Source organism: Rhinatrema bivittatum, chromosome 11 (assembly GCF_901001135.1).
Source record: "Rhinatrema bivittatum chromosome 11, aRhiBiv1.1, whole genome shotgun sequence".
Lineage (NCBI taxonomy): Eukaryota > Metazoa > Chordata > Amphibia > Gymnophiona > Rhinatrematidae > Rhinatrema > Rhinatrema bivittatum.
The window spans coordinates 70,106,073-70,128,422 of NC_042625.1; the positions used below are offsets into that span (position 1 = coordinate 70,106,073).

General features: G+C 52.3%; 1 protein-coding gene across 3 annotated transcripts; it reads right to left on the reverse strand.

Annotated features, from left to right (window-relative positions):
* Positions 1–1,834: 1,834 nt before the first annotated feature.
* DACT3 (dishevelled binding antagonist of beta catenin 3) lies at positions 1,835–21,809 on the reverse strand. Of its 3 annotated transcripts, none has more exons than XM_029571401.1 (4): positions 21,740–21,809; positions 9,322–9,433; positions 7,959–8,117; positions 1,835–7,602 (listed from the first exon to the last, which is right to left on the reverse strand). In XM_029571401.1, exons 1-4 carry the CDS (start codon positions 21,755–21,757, stop codon positions 5,744–5,746), a joined length of 2,148 nt encoding a protein of 715 aa, XP_029427261.1. In that variant the 5' UTR covers positions 21,758–21,809; the 3' UTR covers positions 1,835–5,743. The 3 variants fall into 3 exon arrangements, with proteins under 3 accessions (XP_029427261.1, XP_029427260.1, XP_029427262.1); XM_029571400.1 differs by lacking the exon at positions 21,740–21,809 and adding an exon at positions 21,179–21,488; XM_029571402.1 differs by lacking the exon at positions 21,740–21,809 and adding an exon at positions 11,205–11,337.
* Positions 21,810–22,350: the final 541 nt, after the last annotated feature.

Consider the following 22,350-nt stretch of genomic DNA (forward strand, 5'->3'; position numbering starts at 1 on the left):
AAAAGTTATGAATGGCCAAAAAGCCAGCGTCTCTTTGCTGTGCGGGTCATCGGGTATTTAAGGGGCACATTTTTAAAGGTCTTAGGCACCTTCTCCATGGATAAAAATAGCTACCCAGCCTAAATCAGCTATAAGTAAGGACGCAGGAGAAAGCACGCGTGTACTTTCATAATGCGCTCACTCATGGATGCTTCAAAAAGAGGCAGACGTGAAAGCTTTGGAGGGGTGTTTTGAAACGTTGCATGGGTGTTTCGGTTTAATGGCAACGTTAGGCTGTTCTTTGCACACTCTGTAAGAGTATGTGCACCATGTACAGCTGAAACGTCACTGGGGTCGGGACATTGCCAGTCAGGCACCCTGACATAAATTCAGCCCTAAATCTTGCCTGGAACTTTGTGAGGCTGCAAGTTTGAATGCAAGAAAACACTTATGTCAAGGGCTTGTTTTTAGAAAACAAATTTATGCAGACGTTCTCCTAGTCCTCCATTACCAAAAACCTTCTGGTTAGCACTTTCTCACTTAATAGGAGCTGCTAAAGGATGAGAGGTCTGTCAAGGCAGGTACAACCCCTAAACTGAGAGGGGGAGAATGTAACCCCGCCAGCCTCCTGCTCGTCTGGTGAATGATACCATAATGGACGTGATAACCCACTATTGCTAGCAAAAGATACTGCTTAATGGTATACAATAGGTGGCATCTGTTTGAAAAACTAGTCCTTCAGTAAAGTGCTGGCTTCAGTGCACCCTAGTCTAATCCCATACCAGATATGTCTCAGTTTGAATGTCACAGGAACAATTTTTTGTTAATTTTCTTCTGCCATAAAAATGATTGTTAACCTCTCCTCTAACTTCACATGTAGCTATTTATAATCTAAAACAGCACTTCTTCTGCTCTCGACTGCAGGGTTTCAAACAGATCGCAGCACCTGGAGCTGTTATTCAACGTGGCTTAGGTCACAGATCCTGCACTGTGCTTGGAGGAGTAAAGCCCGGTCTTGAGGATGCATTTGACAGTCTTCCGCTGAATGAGCCCAGGGTGCTGAAAATATGTAAAAGGAAGCGGAACACGAGGAAGAAAGGAGAGAGAGAGAGAGAGAGAGAGAGAGAAAGGCGCACACGCACAGAAAAAGGCACTTTTTTTTCTGTACATAAACAGTTTGGATTTCTTCCCAATTCCAAAACAAAGACCACATCACCACACACCATAGCTGAACAAATATGTACAAAACAAACAAGGCAAAATATTTATTGTTGTGCTGACTTCAGAAAAGAAATGTATGTGACTCAAGCCAAGAGGCCTGTACCCAAAGCAAACGTTTATGACTTGTACTTAAAGGGAAGGTCTCCAAAGCACTGTTTAAATACAGAGGGGCAGGGTGGGATGGCGTTGGCTGGAGCTCTTTTGGTGAGAGGGGGGAATGCTGCATTGGGTAGCAGGCATGGCCGTAGATAACGCAGGTCCCTGAGGGTGGTTGGAGGTCACCATCAAGTTGACCATTTTATTTCAGAGGACGCTCAATTAAAGAAGACAGACCCTGCTGACTCAGTAAACCCTGGGCTTAGATTTATAGCAGAGACTGAGGTTAGACACTAGAGGAACTTTCTAATGCGAGGTTGGCCGAGGGCTGGAATGAGATCTCCAGGGAGGTGGTGGGATCTCGGTTATGGGTAGTTTGTATGAGATGGTCAGACATGTCTGGGGTGGTTTAGATAGGAGACAGGAGAATGGCCTAGAAGCACTGCTCCTGTTCCTTGCAGGCCTATTAGTCTGCGATTCTTCGCTATAAAATGTTCCCGAGGAGTGTACAGCACGACAGCGGTGAAAAAACTCAATCTTGTAATTAGAAGTGATTTTTTTTTTTTCCTGTAATTCTTTTCTGCCTGTTATGGACTCGCTTGCCCTTTGACTCTCACTGTATTTTCCCCCACCCCCTCCCCCTGAGACGTTGGCAGGGAGGAGGTGCTCCCAGCTGCCTTCCTCCACGGGTCTATAAAAACTAGATTATAACACTATAGAAATTCAAGTGCTGGCAGCAACGCACGGGAATTACAAATTCACATTTCTTACAACAGCTCACAGACAAGGCTCACATCTCCCTCAAGGTGCAACACCCTGAAGCTCTGTAAGGTAAGAATATAATAATAAAACGTGTCCACCCAGCCCAGCATATTTTAAAAAGAATGGGCCTCTCCATAAGCATCTGACGATGCCAGGGTTAGAGGTGCCCCGGTGGATTTCCTTACACCGTCCAAGGATGGTTAGCAGTCCGAGGTCACACGTCTCCACCCCTTCTATCCTGGGGTAGCAGGACCTTCCCTCCCTGCACCTGTGCACAAGAAATTACAAAGAACAAATTGCTTCCCCCACCCACCCATAAAAAAGCTTTTCTGGGGTGTCCAGAGCAGGTACCTCTAGTAAACCTCTTCCCTGCCCTCCCTCTCCGACCACCAACAAAAGCATTCAGCCCAGCCCAGCCCTGATAAAACACAGCAAAGAGTTTTATTTACATGGGCCAATACGGAAATTACAGACCAGAAAACCTCCTTCTATACAGTACAGGATATATACAGCTGCAGGGGGGGGGGGGAGGGGCGGGAACCTGGGCACCACCTGTGCAGACAATGAGACAAAATGGAAATAAATACATTTTTAAAAAAGTCATTGCCAGAATAAATCGAGCCATCTGGGCCCAAGCCGTTCCCTCCACTCCAAATCCTCCCAGTCAAACCCACTCCTAGAACACGGCTGGCAAAAGGAAAGGAGAACACCCTTTCTAAAAATGAGACAGGCATCTATTGTCACCTTGCTGTGCTATTCTGGGAAAACGTGCAGAGCAGCAGGCTGTGTTTTTTGTGTGGGGGGAAAAAGCATCCTCTGGTTACTGTGGTAACAATACTGTCCCCAGCAAAATGTGTGTCACAGCCTAGTGTTCTGTAGGGTACCAAGGCTGTATTGCAAAAAGAGGAAAGAGATCCAATGTAGTCGCATCTCCGTGTTGCAATACTGCACAGGTGATGCCAGCACATTCCAAGACAGAAGTCTTTTACTACTGTGATTCAGCGCAGGTAATGCAGGCGTCTCTTGATGATGTGATTCAGCGCAGGTAATGCAGGCGTCTCTCTATGATGTGATTCAGCGCAGGTAATGCAGGCATATCTCAGTGCAGAATTCTTAGTCCTGTGATCCAGCTGCAGCTCGGGGCTGTGAGCCAGCGCAAGTAGCGCTGAGATGCTAATGCCATCGGATTGTGATCCGGCACAGGAAATGCAAGTTATATCTTAGCGTTGTGATACTGCACAGGTAACGCAGTCATGTCTTAGTGCAGGCTTTTGGTGCTCTGATAGAGCACAGGAAGTGCATGCAGGCATCTCAGTGCTGCAATCCAGGGCAGGTAATGCAACTGGATCCTCGGTTTGCACAGGTACTGCAGACATACTGTAGCACTGGAGTCGGCTGCAGAGTTGCAGCAGCATTTCATTAGCAGGTTCCAGCATTTCTTTGACATAATTCTGTGGTAGTGTTTCCAAGACTAAACTGGGACGGTTTCTACAAAAGCAAAGATCTCTCCCCCCAAGCTCTGATAATCTTTATGACTGCTGCCTAGTCCAAATCACACCAATGCCTCAGAATGGAGATGGATGGAACATGGATTCTTTTAAGAGTTATTACAAGATACACATATAGCCCAGGATTCAGTCTTGCAGGGAAAAAAGCACATGGGGGCTGACATCTGGTATATCTCCTTTGTCTCTCCTGGACTTCCTGTCCAGCTCGTGTCACTTCCTGTCTAAGTTGAAGGAACCATAGCACAGGAGAAAACAGAAGATCAGGGGCAGACAGGAAACAGCTTCTTGCTCTAAGGTAGGGCTTCTAAAAACTGGGAATCTCACAGCAAGTCAGGTTTTCAGGATCTTCACAGGGGATATGCATGAGATAAGTTTGCATGTACTAGGAATCTGATGCATGCAAAATTATCTCATGTATATTCACTCTGGAAATCCTGACAACTTGACTGACTGTGGAATTCCTAGGCCAAGTTTGGAAAGCCCCATTCTAAGAGACAATCCCTCCATTTCCTCATTAAGGCTGTCATTTCACCCAAGTCAACCTGAAGAGGCTGAGCCAATCCGGCTTTTCCCCTAATGTGTGCACGGAGTTGTTCTGATTTCCATTAAGAGAATTAGGGCTACATTTCCAAGCATGCGATGGGGCCAAATCAGGACTGGAACACCCTGGGTAAGAGGACAATCCTATCTTCCCCATTATTCGTCTTAACGACTAACATGTTGTGTCCTAACTGGGAAATGTCTTGTTTGCTCCAAAATGGCACATCAAGTGGTTGAAATGAGTGAAAAGTTGAAATTGGAATGGAAAATGAGTGAGCATGCAGGCTAAGTCCCTGTAATTGGGACCGCATCTCAGCTCTTCTAGCAAAGCAGCTTCCCTTCACAATAGAAGTGCAAGTTCCGATCCAGAGTGCCTGCATAAACGGTGCCAGAAGAGCTCCAAAGAGCTGGGAAGAGACAGCAGAGGCCACTGGTTCTTACCCCATCTCGACCATTTCCCAACCGTACACAAATGCAAAATAGCAACCGCAGCCTTCTCACTGGTCGCTGGGTTGCTTATATCAGAAGTCCAGGCTATAAAACAGGCTTGGGCATGAATACCGTGTGAGCCATGTCACTAGAAGCAGTCACAGTAGGAAAGCTTGGAATATGGGAGAAACAAATGAGGATACAGAAGTCTTAGTGGGTTTGCAGCAGAAGCCTCACGCTTGTATGCTAGTTTTGGCGAGGCTTGAAGTAGATGACAAAAGGGCATGGGAAGAGCGCCAAGATTGGAAGAGTGTTCTCCTCAGACTCAGACCTTCCCCATACCTGGGCCCAGAAGTTGCTTCTGGCAGCACGATACACGGGCTCTCATTAGGAAAAGTGAGAAGGAGCTGGATAAGAAGAGAAGGAGTGGCAAATCAAGGAAGATGTGGCCAAAACGTCAGAAGGACCAGCACCTGGGCACGGCTCTAGTGGATGGGACCAGTCAACGCAGAGGCCTGGTTCAGTGACTTCCTAGAGGAAGGAGACAGATCCATGGGAGGTAAGATACGGAAGCCTGACAGGACTGCAGTTGTTGATGGAGAGAGGAGGGGGAGGCCTAAGTGTGCGCTGTACACCAGCAGAGCTGTCGCCCTGGCTCAGAGAAGGGAAGGCGAATGGCGCATCACTAGACAAGTCCCACCCAATCCCCCTGAGCTCTCACAGCTGCTCAATGGCTTTTCCATGAGGCCTGTCTTCCAAGGAGACAGTCAGTCCTACCCCAGGCTAGAGCCCCAGGCTTGGCTGGTGTCTGTTCTACAGCACCACTGGCTGGATTAGGAGAGGGGAGCAGAGGTTGCACATCCATTAACAGCTGGTTACTACTGCTACACATACATGTAAATATGAAAAAAAGAAGCAGAATGTAATCCACACAAATATAAAATGGCAAATACCTGACACTAGCGGTAAGCTGCTTAAATGATCGATCGTTTGTTTGTTTTTTTACTTCTACGCCTTCAGAAATGCATGCACAGGCCCTGCACCTATGGGGCACGCGGCATTGGTGTAGTGCCTTAGCTCCAAGAGGGGACAGGACAGAGTCTCTTTCCTGAGCTCAGGAGGGAATGACTAGGAGCTGGGTGAAGGATGGGGTGCACAGGCATCGGAAGAGCTGTGTGTGTGTGTGGGGGGGGGGGGGGGGGGCCATGTCACACGGTGGTCATCACCTTCAGGGAGCCTGTGCGGAAGCGCATGATCTTTTTCTTCAGGGCATGGGAGGCTTTTATCTTGACAAAGACCTTGGGCTGGCCGCCACTGTTGCCGGGGCCGGTGGAGGACACCACCTGTGGAGACAGCTGCTGGGGCCACACCAGGCCCCCGCTCTCGTCCGTGTCGCTGGAGCAGGAGCTGAAGGCCGGGGACTCGGCCTCGCTGAGGCTGGATCCGCTCTCACCGTAGCAGGGCGCGGCGAAGCCCCTCACCTCGTCTTCTGGCTCGCACACGGGGGGGGCCTGCCGCCCGGCCCCGCAGTCGGCCGAGAACTCAGAGTCACTCTCCGTGTAGCCATACAGGAGGTTGCGTGGCCCGGGAGAGACGGAGCCTGGGGCGAGCCCCTTGGCCAGCTTCTTGCTCCGCTTGGGCGCCCTGTAGGGGTCACTGGGGCTCGCCTCATCCCGACAGATCTCCGCTGTGGATCGCCACTTCCGGTACGCAGCGGCATTCTGGCGGCGCTGCTGCGCCGGCTTGCTCTGGGCCACTTCTTCCCGGTCCACGGTGTGGTATTTGGTGGCTGTCCTGTCCGGGGCTGCGTGCTTGTTCAAGAGGCTGTTCTCAGACTGTGAGCGGATGGTCTTCTTGCCCCGGGGGGAGCCCTTCCTCCCCCCCCGCTTGCCCCCGTCCCCCTCTTCCTCTGTGAAGTGGCACTTTCTGGGAGCCGCTGCCACCGCCCCGGCTCGCTGCCTCTCTCTGGCATTAGCTGGGCAGTGCTCGGGCGACAGCTCCACGCTCCGGCCTTTGCAGAGAGGCGGGGGTTTCCTCCTGGCATTTCGGTGGGCTGCCTGCAGGCGGGGGGCCACCTGGGCCGGAATGTACTGGGCGCTCACCATCTGGGCCCCTCCCTCCTCTTCCTCCATGGCCATCAGGGGAGGCCGCTTCTCGCACGGCTCATACCCGGGCCGCCCCTCGTTGGCAGGGGAGTGCAGATTGGGGGCCCCCGCGCCGTGGCGGCTGAAAGGCTGGGGGAGGCTGCTATTAGTCTCATTCAGGGGAGAGTCAAAGCCGCGACCGTCTGGGAGGGGGCAGGAGGCCGATGGTGGGTAATGGTCCATGGAGGCGGCTCTCAGGTGGGCCGCACTAGCCTGAAGCTTTGGTGGCTTCTTCAAGGACAGGTGAGGAGGACTGAAGACCTCCGAGGCCTGAGAAGTCACGGGGCTCTTAGTGGCCGAAACCGCGTCCGCCCCAGCATCCCAGGAAGCCCAGATCCTGCCTGCCACGCCACCACTGTTCTCGTAGGCTCCCGGTGAGGGGGTGTCTCCTCTCTCGCCCTGGGATGGGTACTTTCGTTCACAGAGCGGCCCCCGCAGCTCCAGGGGCCGCTTGCACTGGCTGTTCTGCCGAGCGAGGCCCCTGCCGGGCTCCGGGTTGAGGCTGGTGCGAGGGGGCTTGCTGGATCGTGTCGGCTGACCGCGACGGTGGATCAGCGCCAGCATGTAGTTCTCTACCCGGCGGCAGTGGGAGGGGCCAGGGAAGAACTGGAAGTCAGACGGACAGGCCCCGTAGGCGTCCATGTCCTCCGTGGCCGCTGCCACGCCGCCTTCGGGATACGCAGCAAAGGAGGCATCCTTGTAACCCGCACCCCGCAGCGGCGAAGAACAGGCCAGCAGGTTCTGCAAGGTGACGGCGTGCAGCGGGCTGGGGTAGAAGGGCTCCCTGGCGCCACGGGCCTGGTAGTGGGGTGCTGCGTCGGAGGTGTAGTCCTGGGAACTGGAGTAGGGGGCGGAGAAAGACCGGGGCACCATGATGCGGGCAGTACCGCCGCTGCCGTCCTTCTCGCCGTGGCCCAGGTCTCCTGCAGGAAGAAATACAAGCAATGAAATCTGTGGGGGACTGGGGTAGGCGTCCATCTCTCTCAATCTACAGCCCCCCACCCATCTCTGCATGTTTCTCTCTCCCATCTCCAGGGAATCAAACACCTCCTCTCCTGCCCAACCACACGCACTCTTTTGCTACGTCTGCCTCTTTCCTGTCTCTCTCCCTCTGTCTCTCATTTCGGCCCCCCGTCTCTCGCGATTTCCATCTCTCTGTCCTCTCTTTCCCTGCCCCGCCGCCTCACTTTCGATTCGCACACAAAAAACGCGTGGCTCCCCTTTCAGCCCAGTACTCCCAGCCACTCGGATCTCAGCAACCAGGAGCGCACCCACCTACCTGCTGACTTGGGCCGCTCGTTGGCAAAGTGGATGCGGGCCTCGGTGTGACCAATCCGCGAATAGGAGCCGGCGACGGAGGGGAAACTGGAAAAGCATTCTCCAAACACAGAGGCGGGCGACTCAGAGGGAAGCACGGGTGAGGCACTTTCGCAGAAACCTACAAAGAGAGAGGAGAGGCTGAGGGTGCCAGCTGACAAGCTGAGATGGTGGGGTAGGCATCATCCACCTAGAGCCCGCCAGTTGCAACAATATCCAGAAAGGGCGGGGCCTCCACGGAGAGAATGTGGAGTTCTCTGTGAGCACGAAGGCCACAAAAAGCTGTACCACATGACAAAAAAGAGGAACCAGACAATCCATGCCATCTCTTTCCCATCCACCCACGAGCCTTCCTGTGCTGACCCAAGTCCAGGTACCCGGCCCCACCACTGCACAGGGCCTGACATGCCAAACGGAGACTCCAGCAAGACGACAAAAGGGTCTCCTTTCTCTCTGGGATCCTGTCCGACTCCTTCCTCCCCCCCCCCCCCCTCGATACGTATTGTAATATTTTCTGCTCTCGGTAAGCACAGTATTGTTTCATACATCGTGTCTGTCTCTGTCTCCCCGTTCCCAGGCTCCCACTACAGTGAAGAAAAGAGTCTCCATCACCTCCATTCTCAGGCCTGTCGGTCAAATCCCTGCAGGACCCTGGCAGACAGAGAAGGGGGGAGGGAGGATAGGTCAGGGCAGGTCAAGGGCCAACCGCTGACCTTCGACACAGAGTATGGGAAATGAGAGCCTGTGACGATCTCTCCCTGCTTTGGGTTCATATCTGCAGCACAGGTTCAGAGAAAAACAGCAGGAAAAATAACTTTGCATTACTTGAAATATATGTTACACACACACACATACACTTTTCTTACTTTGTGATTCTTGTTCCCTGTGTCCGAGAACACTCCCGCCAGGAGCTGGGTCCCTTCTGTCGTCTAGGGGTCGGAGGGCAGACGCTCCGCCAGAGAAAGGGCCGAGAACTACAGCAAATGCCGCCCACCCTCCCCCACTAAAAAAATATATATATATATCCCTTTTTAATGGGGGGACTACTTTCTGCTTCTAAGGCAGCTGTATGGTAATGCTGGATGCTCATCAAGCTGCTACTTTGCAGAGGTGGTCTCAAGGAAGTTCATCTCCACTACGGAGCATGCACGTTTTATTGCAAAAATAAAAAGTGAAAAATCTATTGGGGAGGGAGACCTAAGAATAAAAATCAAAAGAGAGTGGGATAAGGCCGGGTATGTGGCAGGCTGATAATCAGGAGAGCTGCGCCTGCTGCTCGGAGGATACAGAGGGCCTGTGGGCGGGGCGACCCCTGTCACACTAACCTGAGCTGGGCCAGCTGTCCGTCTCCACCACCTCGCCGCAACTGTTCTCTGCGTCCAGCCGCAAGTCCTCCACCCGCTGCACCAACTCCCACATCCGCTCCGTCCGGGCATCCTGCAGGTGAGCACAAGAGGCAGCCTGGGTCATGTCCCTCACCAATGCGTCACTCTGCACTGCTCCCTCCAATATTAATCCAGCCCTCTCCCTGTATCTCTCCTCTGCATCATCCCTTCCACCCACCAATAGCCCTCCTCTTCCTTCCCCGGTTTCCACAGTACTTTTAAACAAACTCCAGACCAATGCCAGTATCACCAGCTGAGCTGTGCATCAAGAGTCAGATGCAACCAGTAACTCTCCCTTAGTCTAGGGGGTGGGAAGACTGCGCCAACAAAGACACAGTCAGGGAGAGAGAAAGCTGTGGCTAACAGCAACATGGCAATGCCCCATTTACTCCCTTGGTTCTTTTCAAGGGACGTGTCCATGCCACTAGTTCGTGTGCATGCACAAAGAATCATAACCCTATAGTACAAGCACATGTTCAACTGCACACCTGCCTTGCACTTACGCCACGAATGATACAGACATATATCTATCTAATCTCTCTCTCTCTATATATATGAATGTACCAAGCAGACATCCTAATAACCATGGAAAGGAAGGATCAGTCCTCTCCCTGCCTTGTGGGAGGAGTCGGGACATTGGGTGACCTCTGTCCTCCAGACAGATGAGTGTGTGGCACAGACAATGCCTGGCGGGGCTGGCCTTGCAGATTCACCAGCCCACCCACCCCCACCCCGAAGACCAAGACAAGCACAAAGAAGGAGGAGGATCACTTCCAAGGCAAGAGACATCCTGGGGCAGGATGCAGAAGGGTATCTGTACCTCCTACCTGGCTCTCACATGGTGGGGGAGAAAACAGAGTGGTAGCTATACCTCCCCACTTAGATCTGACTCGGGAGTGGGGCAGGAGGCAGAGGCCTATCTGTCTCTCCCACCTAGATTTAGAGCAGGCAGCAACTGGATTTCTGGGTTACAGCCTCAACCAGTGCTAAATGTCTCGGGATATTAAAAAACAGTGGAATGATTCCCATTTATAAGAGCTCTCTGGGGAGCTTATGGCAGCAGTGGGGGAAGAAGGGAAAGCGACTTAACAGCTTGGTAGGACCATAGATCGCCTTGTCAGGGAAAGGCACGTCCACATGTCTTCTGCACCCTACCCAGATCAATAGCGAGACCCGTCGACACACACAGAGCCAGACCCGCAGGTCCTGAGATTGAGGGATAAGGAAAGAGGTCCAGAAGGAGGGACAGGGGGACCTGGAGGGTGAACCTCTGGCTTGAGAGCCCTTGTGCAGTTTCCTGAAAAGAAGGTCAGTTTAAGGCATTTCCCAGTAACTACAAACAGCTGTAAACTCCATCCAAACGCATCCCCTTCTCACTCACTTTCTGCCACTTCTGTGCTTCGTCCATTGCCTCTCTCTACTGCTCCCTCTCTCCCTGCCCTTCTCTTGGGCTCCCCTCCCTCATGTATCCTTTCCCCCACCTCTTCTCCTCTTGTGTTTCCTGCATCTCCTGCCCTGCCCTCTCCCCCTCATCCCTCTCTTGCACGCCTTTGTCTCCCCCTGCTTTATCCTCCATATCCTACTCTCCCTCCCCTCCCCTCGTGCTCCCCCTGGCTCCTGATCTCTCTCTTTTGCTGTGTTTTTCCGCCTCTCTCTTCCAGGGGTCAGTCGCATTTTAAGTTTTCCAAGTCAAAAATATGCACATTTTTATTTGTGGAAATTATTCCCACATTTATGGGAAATTAAAAAAAAATAAAAAAATCATAAGACAACCCCCATACAATTAAGAAAAACCCCCCCAATTTATCAAAAGGTTCTTTCACCCTGCAGCTTGTCGTTTTTCTTCATATTTTGTGGCAATAAAATGCTTCCAGATGGTGGGTCACTGACCCTGTGCTCTCCTGTCCCCCTCCTCCTCTGCACGTCCACCTGAAGCAGAACCAGCTTCCATCTGCAGCTACAAGCGAAGAGCCCTCACTCCCCCCACCCTCCCCCGGTATGCAGCTCAGAGAGGTGGCGAGCGGCTCCCTCCACGTCCCCCTGGGACCCGACCCAAGACCGCTCCGGGATCAGCTGGCCGACCCTCCCCGAGGAAGGAGAACCAGGGGTCACCCGTCCGGGGCCACGTCCCTGCCCGTCCTCCTTGGGCGGTTTGTGAGAGACGTCGTCGCTCCACCCTCTCTCTTTGTTCTCTGATGCCGCATTGTCAGATATTGAAGGCGGAGGTCTTGGCCCTGGGGTCTGGCGTGCAGGAGCTCATATCGGTGGAGGGGGCGGGGCTTGTCAATAGAGAATGAGGAGGATGGGCTTGGGGGGGGGGGGGGGGTGTCTCGCCCCGGAGGCTGCCACTGGAGGGCATTCGCTCCTTCCTGCTCAGCCCCTTCTCTCTCACTTGAACCTGGCAAGGCATCCCTGCCTGTCCTCCTCATGTTTTAGATCGCACGTACATTACATTCACACAGAGTCTTGGAGCTCGAGGAGGTCCCCCCGATAGCTCTGGGCCCTCGCTCTGGGGACTCCCTCATTCTCCTCCAGGGAGCCCCAGACTGCCATAATCACTTTCCTCCTGGCAGCACTCCCCTCCCCTCCTGGGAGCCCTGATGGCCCTGGAGCCCCCTGTAGGTCCTGGGGGCTCCCCTCTGCCCTAGGGCCACCTCTCTCCCCCTCCTGGGAGCTCCTGGTCTGCCCTGGAGGTTACTGCTAAATCCCTCAATTTGAATGGGACTTCGGTGGGATTATGTGCTTGGTACAAAATCCAAAGGGCTGACTCCGAGCCCCTGCTGAAGCTCTTCCAGCTGCCCCCAGTCTGGTACAGCACGCTCCATCCATATGCAAATCATAGTTAGCCATTTGGCCGCCTCATTAACTCCACTGTGCCATTCCACTCCCTGTGCCGAAGTATGGAGAGCTCCCCATCCTGCACCAATTCTCCCCCTCAAAAGGGCTCCAGGATGCATCGCTCAGCTGACAAACCTTGGAACGCCGCCATTAGGGACCGTGAGGGCCTGGTACCGTCCGTGAGCCCCAAAAACCCCAGGCAATCCGGGGTAAAGCCACAAGACCCCGTACCAAACGGAAACGCGTGTGCTGCACCAGAAAGCCTGCGAGGAGCTTACACGGGGTTAACCTGAGATTCCTAAAAACCTGGAGCATATTTAATTAAAACAGCCGCTTCTCTCAGCGATTTCACCCCGGTAGAGTCCAGTTGTCTCTAGGCGGCAGGTGATAAGGCGTTAAAGCGACTCTCACAGAGAGAAGCAGAGCCAGGAACTGGAGGCACAGGCAGAAAGAAATCCGGCTGGCACGGACAGGGCACTGCCGGGATTCTGCTCAAAGCGCTGGTGCTGACCAGGGCACCGCTGGGAGGAAGCTCCCACTGCCGGCACCGACCAGGGCACTACTAGAAGCAAACATGCAATCAGTACAGACGGCTTACAGCAAACACAAAAAAGGTCTCTCATCCCTGTCTGAACTCAAAATGAAATTGAGAAAATCCGTTTTTAAAAAGTGAATGAAAATAATAATAATAAAAAAACCTATACAGTCATTGAGAGGGAAGGCAAGTGAGCCACCTTACCCGGGGATCTTACATCAGATGCTGAGAGAGTAATGAGTGTTCGCCCTCCAGTGCCAGCCTCCGGGGAGCAGGCTTGGATTTCCCCAATAGGCACAATTTTGGGGGCACCCATGTTTCTGCCCTATGGACCTCTAATCTCACTGCCCCTCTACAGAGCTCACAGCTCCTGCTCTACCTGCACCATGACCTAAAATTCAGCGAGGTTGGAGGCATGCGTTCGCAGGACCTGACCCTGCCAGGCCCGCCTCACTCATTTCTGATCATGGCGGGGGTTAGGAGCAGGAGCACGGGTCAGGACAGAGCTGGAAACGGCGTCAGAAGAGAAGCAGGGGAATCAGAGGTTCATAGGATTGGGAAACTGGAGATCCGTGGCAGGGAGTCAGAGGTCAGTGGGGCAGCAGGCCATAGGGATCAGTCCTTAGCCCGATTCTTTGCAGCATTTTCGGGAGAGACATTGCAGAAGGGTTGTCGGGAAAGCTTTGCCTTTTTGCCGATGATACCAAAATCTGTAACAGGGTGGACAGCCAGGAAGGCATGAAAAACACGAGGGATCGAGTAAAGCTCGAGGAATGGTCTAAGGTCTGTCTGGCACCTAGGATTTAATGCTAAAAAACGCAGAGTAATTCATTTAGGATGCTAAAACCCAAGGGAAAGGTACAGTATTGGAGGTGCCATTTTTCTAAGCACAAAGGAAGAGCGGGATCCGGGGGTGATTGTATCTGATGATCTTAAGGTGGCCAAATAGGTGAATAAACAACAGTGAAAGTCAGAAAGATGCTTGGCTGCATAAGGAGAGGAATGGTCAGCAGAAAAAGGGAGGTGATAGTTCCCTGGTGAGACCTCGCTTGCAATACTGTGTACAGTTCTGGAGACCGCACTTTCAAAAGATATAAACAGGATGGAATCTGTCCAGAGGGCGGCTACTAACATGGTCAGTGTGGTTTTCATTCTAAAGCTTATGGGGAGAGACTTAACGATCTAAACACGAACACCGTACAGGAAAGGTGAGATGGGGAAAGAGGATAGAGACATTTAAATATCTCCAATGTTTCTTTACTGCGAGGCTAGTGAATGCAAGGAGTGGCCTCCCAATGAGGTGGTGAAAACACACACACACACAGTATCTAAACACAGGGGATCTCTGAGCGCGTGATGGAAATTGTAAAGCTAAATTAGTTGTGCAGACTGGACTGGCCATATGGTCTTTTTCTGCCATCGTGTTTCTATAGAACAGTGCCTAGGGGCAGCAAAAACAGAGATCCATCTCTGTCAGGGAGATCTCCCAAGGCCAGACTCCACTCCCAATTATTCTCTATCGACAGGCTCAGTCCCTGCACAAATAAAAGGAGGGAGCTCAAGGCCCCAGGGCCGAGACCTCAGACTTCAATATGCGATGATGCAGCAGAGAACAAAGCCAGAGGGAGACAGCATTTATCATACACCATTAGAGACATCACTGGCAGCAGCTATTAAACCTCCATACTAGGGACACCGAAAAGCCAAGAATCATAAAATATCAGCTCTCCGATCTTACCCTAAAGCAGGCTCTCCCTCTCCCCGACTAATATGGCTTAAGGGAAACATCCAGCCCAGGGAGCGCTGAGCCCTGTAGGACCCCCAGCAGCCGAAGAAGGGAATCTGGTTTCAGCCACCGGACCTCTGCTTTTGAAGCCTGAACTTCATTTTGCTCAATGGGATTACCTGAAAAAGCATCAGTTTACCCAAAGGAGCACACACAGCAGCAATAATGCAAACGGTTCGCACGCTGCACTGATAACACCTTAAAGGAGTGCACACTGGCCACCTTTCTTCCCCCACACACGGTTTTCAGTCCTCAGTGAAAAGGCCTTCGTCAGGACTGAGCTGGCTGGGCACGCGGAAGGAAAAGCCATAGAGAAAAAAACTTAACAGCAAGAAAACAAAAAAAGTTTCCATTTCCAAAGTCTAACAGAGAAGCACCGAGGCCTGGACCATAGACGCTGGAGGCCCGGAGTTTGAGTCCGCCGTCAGCCTTGACAGCCCGTGTAGGTGGAGGGAGTCAACAGCGAGTGGCTGGATGCAGGGACCCACGACAGCCCAAATCCGGAAGGAGCCCTGGTGCATGGTATCCGGCCCGAGTCAGTCACTGCAGGGACTGGGCTAAGGGCACTGGGAAGGGGATCTAGAATAAGAGAATAAACATCCCCGGGCCCATGGCCCACCAGAGACCGGTTCTGACGGAGCTGGAAGGCCAAACGACCAGGAGAAAACTTCTAGGCCAAAAAAAAAAAAAAAAGAGAGAAAAATTCAGAGGATCTCAGTCAGAAGGCAGGGACTGCAGCATTGGCCTCGAATCAAGCTGAGGATGGCCCACTAGTAGGAGGGGGGGGTGGAGGGCATCATTGCAATGCACCTTGGGCACTTTGAGGATGGCTATGGAGGACTGTGGTGTAGGGAAAGGGTTGCGAGTTCAGGAAAGCTGGGATTGAGCTGGGAGTCTGTACGTGCATCTACCCAATGTGGAGGAATCTCAACTGGGAGGACTGGACGGGCCATTTTGGTCTTTATCTGCTATCATTTACTATGCTACTACATATGATAAGGGGAGGAGAGGCAACGTTGCAGCAGGATCGGGAATACATGGCTGAAGAGCTGTTGTAACAAGCAGGGGTTTGGATACCTTGGGGCCATATGTGGAAGGATACAGGACTGTACTGTACAGATGGCCTGCATCGGTCTGATCATACATTGCTAAGAGTTTAAACTAGATGAGAAGGGTGGCGGGGAAAAAAGCTGATTACATCAGTCTGTCACCGCCAAACACCGCATAAAGTGAGTGGTGAAAAATGCAAAAAAAACACGTGTCTCACAAGACTGTCCATAAAGAACATGGAGGACAGGGGAGCAGGTACGAGGCTAGGAAGAGGAATACCCGGCAGGCCACGAGCAAAGACCTGCAGTCTGGGCCATACGAGTCAAAGACTCAGAAGCCTTAATGGCAGAGGCAGATCCAGATGTTGTGGAGCTGTCCCATAAAACGTGGCCCAGCAGGTCACATGACTGGGATCGGAGGTAGACTGACGCAGGAGGCAAAGCAATGTTACGGCCACGCCACGTCCATCCAAGTCCACCCTCTTAAAGGTGCAGGTGATCCTGGACAAGTAGCCCATGAGCCCCTACACTTTTAGGGACAGGATGCATCACTTTCAGCGATGCCTTGAGCACTAGAAGCTGATGCAGGCCAGGAGCACTAGCGGTCGGTGCAGCTGTGAGAGGAGGTGTGGGCCAGGAATGACAGGCTCTGCCGAGACACCCCCGACTAGGATTATAGTCTTTCCCAGCTCCGGTCTTGTCAGGATAGACAGAGTAGGCAAGGAAAAGTGGAGGAACAGCATTTTACATTACAAAAATGATATTAAGGCAACAGAAATGCTGGGAGAGGCCTGGGGTAAGGTGGATGCACCGTGCCACACCTTTAAGAAGGGAGCTGGCACTCCCCATCTGCAGCAGAGATCTACTCCATGATGCACCTAGCACTACGACGACAGGGAGAAATCTGAATCTGCCGGAGATCGCTGCTCGAAGCATCCCAGCTGTGGAATCTGTTACAAGCAGCCAGGCCCGGGCCTCCCTTCAGGGACACAAAAGAGAACAGGACCCGGAATTTGCTGGGGGTCACCTGAACGGCAGTGATTATCCGATAAGTACAGCTTAAGAGAAGGGTCCAAGCAGAGACGGCCACACAAAGGCCAATGGCCCTGGACCTCAGGACTACTAACTGTTTAAATGGAGGCAGGGGCTCCCTTTAGGGGGAAGCAGAGAAACAGTGAGTTAACAAAAAGCAGCTACAGTAAAGGCTGCTAATGTTAATGGTGGGGTGGAAGGGAAATAGAACTAAAAGGTACCAAGAGCCAAGCGTAACAAGTAAGAGGGAAAAAAAAAAAAGAGTGCATAGCTTGCTGGGCAGACTGGATGGGCCGCTTGGTCTTCTTCTGCCGTCGTTTCTATGTTAACAAAGGAAATAAAAGGACCTCTTCAGTCTTTCAAAGAGGAAGCTGGAAAAGTACAACAATGTTAGTCTTTAAGGGCCCCATTTCCGTGCAGAAAAATCTGGTTTTAGGTGTTCAATTGGCTTTTGCAAAATAGACCAGAGCTCTATGCACACAGAAGGCTGCGCGGGACCCCGTTACCGGAGCGCTGCGCACACAGAAGGTTGCGCGGGACCCCGTTACCGGAGCGCTGCGCACACAGAAGGCTGCGCGGGACCCCGTTACCGGAGCGCTGCGCACACAGAAGGCTACGCGGGACCCCGTTACCGGAGCGCTGCGCACACAGAAGGCTGCGCGGGACCCCGGTACCAGAGCGCTGCGCTCACAGAAGGCTGCGCGGGACCCCGTTACCGGAGCGCTGCGCACACAGAAGGCTGCGCGGGACCCCGGTACCAGAGCGCTGCGCGGGACCCCGGTACCGGAGCGCTGCGCACACAGAAGGCTGCGCGGGACCCCGTTACCGGAGCGCTGCGCACACAGAAGGCTGCGCGGGACCCCAGTACCGGAGCGCTGCGCACACAGAAGGCTGCGCGGGACCCCAGTACCGGAGCGCTGCGCACACAGAAGGCTGCGCGGGACCCCGGTACCGGAGCGCTGCGCACACAGAAGGCTGCGCGGGACCCCGGTACCGGAGCGCTGCGCGGGACCCCGGTACCGGAGCGCTGCGCGGGACCCCGGTACCGGAGCGCTGCACACACAGAAGGATGCAAGTGACTTCTTACCCAAATTGTAGAGGTGCATTCACTGGGGTGGTGGGGGAGCTGTTACTTACTCGCATACTCTTTAAAAATCAAAAAGTACCTCAATCTGCATGAGTTACAGCCACTTAAGAGGAGGCATAACTTTCCGCAAGTTAATCTATACATGTATTCAAGCATTTTCTAAGAATATTTATGCGCATACGTTTGCTTTGCCTTAAAACCGCTGATTAAAAAGTTTGCATGTGCAGATTATCTACAGTGTTGCAAAATGAGCCTCTAATTATACCAAAAAAGAAGCAGAGGGAAGAATCCCCAATAAAGCTGAGAGAAGCAGGGAAGGTGCTCCGGCTGACATAGATGCAAGCAGAAGAAGAGAGTTCAACCTGTAGAGCAAGGTGCCAAGTGAAAGGAAGGACTGGAAGTATGAGAGAAGAAAAGCAAGAACGTGTGGCAGGGATATGGGAAAAACAGAAATGCTAAACACTAAACGGGGGGGGGGGGGGGGGGGGAGAGAGGGGGAAGAGAACCCGATGGTTGGCAGAGGTACTTAGGGGAGTGGGGCAGATACCACCATTTTCAGATCAGGAGGACTATGTGGAACTAGCAAAACTGAAAGTGGACGAAGCCATGGGGTGGGATGAAATGCATCCTCTGATCCTAAGGGACCTCAGAGAGGCTCTGACAGCTCTGCTGAAGGATCTTTGAAAACAGGAGAGGTTCCGAGGAACTGGAGAAGGGCCAATGGTGTCCCTTTTCACAAAAATGGTAACAAGGGAGGTTCTGGGAAAATTAATGTAGATTCTAGTGAAGGAATGGAAAGTGAACTATCCAGGACCTGGCAGGATCCGAGGCTCTACCAAAGGGAGATCATGTCGGCCAAATCTGATCAATTTATTTGATTGGGTGATTAGAGAATGAGATCAAGGGTGGGCACTGGATGTGGATTTACTTGGATCCACATAGGAGGCTCGTTAATAAAACTGAGCTGCTTGGGGTTTGAGGCCCAAGGTGATCGACTGGTTGAGGCAATGGTAAAGGGAGATCACTCAGAGGTTAGAGTGATTTGTGGAGTGCCACAAGAACCAGTCTTGGGGGCCTGTTCTGTTCAATATCATTGTGAGCAGTATCGCAGACGAGTTAAAAGGAAAAGTGTCTTTTTGTACAAGACACTAAGATGTAAAAACAAAAGAGGGAGTGACCACCAGTGAGGGAGAAGTGAGAATAAGAAGCCATCAAAAAGCAGTCAAGGGCTTGGCAATTAAAATTCAGTGCAAAGATGTGCAGAAATGCAAAGGAACAGGCCACGACAGGAGGTGAGACACGGACGTGTACGGATCAAGAACGAGACCTACAGACCTCGAGATAACAAAGCAGCAGAAGGCAGTGGTAACATCAGAGAGATGACAGAGTGCATAGGGAGAAATAACAAGCAGAAAAAAAAAAAAAGGAGGGTGTAAGACCTCTATACAGTGTTGGTGAGATCACACCTAGAATATTGGGTCTGGTTTTGGAGACCAGGCTGGAGGTGATCCAGAGAAAAGCCATCAAACTGCTGCAGGGTCTACACCAGAAGCCATACGAGAAGAGATTTAAGGACTTAAATATGGATACCCTTGGGAAGAAGAGCTATAGAGGGGATGACAGAGACTCCCAAACAAGTATGGGGGCAATTTGCTACCCTTAACCAACAGGACTGATACTTTGATGCAACTCAAATGCTGCGCTCTGTTTCCACAGCAAGGCATAACAGGGAATTGGATTCAACAGCAGTCAACGAGGGCTCGTGTGGGAAACTGATAAGCACGGGGGTAATGGGCAATTAGATTCAAACAGCAACCAACGAGGACCCTGACTTTTCTACAAACTGATAAGCAAGGGGTAAGCTACACAGCGCAGCAGATGCTACCATAAGCTTACTGGGCAGACTGGAAGGACCATTTGGTCCTTTTCTGCCATCATTTCTGTTTCTATGTTTCTTAAATACCTCAGATCAGAGGTAAAAATAATGTACATCAAGCAAGGCTTTTCCCGAGGAAAGAATGTTAATGTTATTTCTTTAGATTTACTTCGTGCCTTCTCTCATTGGTAGCTCAAAGCAATTTGCAGTTGGGATTTCCTTGTCCCAGGAGGGCTAAGGGCTTACTGACGTATTTCCCCACAGACACAGAATGGGTAAAAGCCTTAGGAAAACCCAGCCTTAAATTTATACTTGAGGCGCAAGGAGTGTCAGTGGGATTTGAACCCTGGTTCTCAGCCTGCTGCTCTGATCACTAGGCTACTCCTCCATTCCAGTACTATAGAGCAAGAGACCACGGCAGGAGGCTCAGGAGCCAGATCAGAAATCATTTCTTCATAGAAAGGGTGGTGTATGTGCGGAACAACTTCCTGGTGCCGGTGGTGGAGACAAAGAAATCCTGGGAGAAGCACAGAAGATCCCCAGTGATGATGAAGTGATGGGAAAGCCAGAGGTCAACTGGGGTCTACAGCATGGCACTGAGAATGGAATGGGTCTAGATTTACGGTCCTTATCTGTCATAATATTCTATATTTCTATGAAGGATATGTGAGGGGACAAAAGGGTTAAGTGTGTGTGGGGGAGGGGGGAATCAAAAGATAAAGCTATAGAAACCCCCTACATCCCAATTTTGTGGGAAACAAAACTGGATTATACTTTATCTGCCCCTGCACATACCCAAATATAATCCAAAACTGAACAGGCTCAGAATGTAATAAATTGTCAATTCTTTCTGCGGGAGCTGCAAGGAAGGCTGGGCCCTCAGCCAGAATTTGGGGCAGAAGGTGATTCCTCTACATATCCCTGCTTTATTTTTGGGTAGGGGGACCAGATTTGGGGGAGAGGGAGGATGTCTTTGGGTGTCAAGGACAGGGAGGGAACATGCTCCTGTGATTAGGTTAAGGGTTTTGTGTATGTATTGCAGCCACCCTCCCTTTAAACGACAACAGTAACGCTCAAAAGAGTGCTTTGAGTTTGGGGGCTGGGTGATATTTCTGATGATTAGCAGGGTCACCTAGGAAAGGAAGAAAAAGGTGCAGGATTTCAGGGGGAAGTGGCGCTGGATAGGGGGATGGATGAACAGTCCCTGGGGTTAGAATAGGAGGAGGCGCGCTGAGAATAAGCAAAGCAGGTTCCTGGGTTTGGGGGAGGCACATGCAGGGTGGGTAATGCAGAATTCAAGGTGCAAGAGAGTCAGATTGGGGAGATGGTGGTAATACAGTGTCCTGGCCGGCGGCGGATGAGGATTAAGGATGCAGTCACAGAGGAGGAGAGTGAGATGGACGCCTCCAGGAGAGCATGCAGGTTCCCTGAGTGGAGAAGGAATCAGAGTCCCTGAAGGTGGGGAGGAATTCTAGGGAAGAAAACAGAATCCCCCTCCCCCCGAGGGTGGGAGGTACGAGATGCGAGATCTTAAGCTGTGGATTTCTCCCACTACCAAATGCTGACTCCATCCTCCTTCCTTCCCAGCACTCACCGGCTGCTCCGCTCCTTCCAGCGGAGACTCGGCTCCAGCCGTCCCAAGGCGCAACGCGCGCCGTACCCTCAGCTCCTGGCGCTCCCGCAGCAGCTGCAGCTCGCAGATTCCGGCCAGGCTCCCCTGCAGCCATCCCCGCAGCCTCCCATACTCCCCAGGCCCCGGTCCCGTCGGTGGAGGGCTCACGGAGAAGGCGCGCATCATCCCCGCCGCCGCTGCTGCCCGCCCGACCCGCTCTCCCGGCCAGGCTACAGCCAAGCCCCAGCAGCACGCTGTCACCGCTTCATCTGCATAGCCACGCTCCCATCATGTCGTCATACCTTATCTGCATAACGACGCCCGCTTGCGCAGCGAGCGCTCGCCGCCTCATCTGCATAACCACGCCCCTCGCATCAAATCGTTACCGCCTCTCACGCTTAGCTACGACCACGCCCCACACGCTACTCGTCATCTACATAGTCACGCCCGCCTCATACCCTCTCCACCCCACCAACTTAAATCCACGCCCATCCGCCACCGTCTCATCTGCATAGCCCGGAGGCAAGCCTCATGCTGTCATACCCGTGTCATCATAACCATGCCCGCTCTCCACAGGCATTGGACAGATTGCGCGTCCTTACGCTCCCTTCCGGAGAGTTACGTCACGATTTCCTACCGCTCGTTCTCATTGGCTCGTTCACCTTGTTCCACCGCCCGAGGTATATTCACATGGGGGCGTGGCTTTACCATCGAACTTGGCCCACCCTCACCGAAGTTGATTGGTTGGCTGCCGGAGCGCTTGGAGACATGTGCTATAAATAATCTTGGCGTGATGGGCAGCGGGCTGGGAGGAGTTTGTTCTGATTTCATTTTTGTGTTTCGTTCCCAATTCAGATCTTTTTTTTTTGTCCTGGGTTAGCAATATTGGTACTCCTGCATTCCCGTCCCTTTTCTGGAAAGGTGGACCCAGCTCGGTAGTCCATGGTAGTCCTCTGTTGCACAGGCGGTGGGTGCACAGCAAACCACCACGATCTTGTCTGACCCTGTGCAGGCTGCAGTAAACCTCTATTTCTCTCTATAGGAGTTCTGCGGGGCAGAATCAATCGCAACATTTTGCGACCCTCGGAACTTTTGCTGTCTCCAGAATTGTAACGCCTTAGTAGACTTATGTGGAAACCTAGGCATGCATAGCC

What these genes read in the sequence shown, in the direction of transcription:
- DACT3 (XM_029571400.1), bottom strand. Translation starts at nt 21,382, where the DNA reads ATGATGCGCGCCTTCTCCGTGAGCCCTCCACCGACGGGACCGGGGCCT. An exon ending in GGACAGCTGGCCCAGCTCAG is followed by an intron (nt 8,118 to 9,321) that starts GTTAGTGTGACA and finishes CTCTCTTTGTAG; the next exon opens with GTTTCTGCGAAAGTGCCTCA. An exon ending in CGAGCGGCCCAAGTCAGCAG is followed by an intron (nt 7,603 to 7,958) that starts GTAGGTGGGTGC and finishes TTCTTCCTGCAG; the next exon opens with GAGACCTGGGCCACGGCGAG.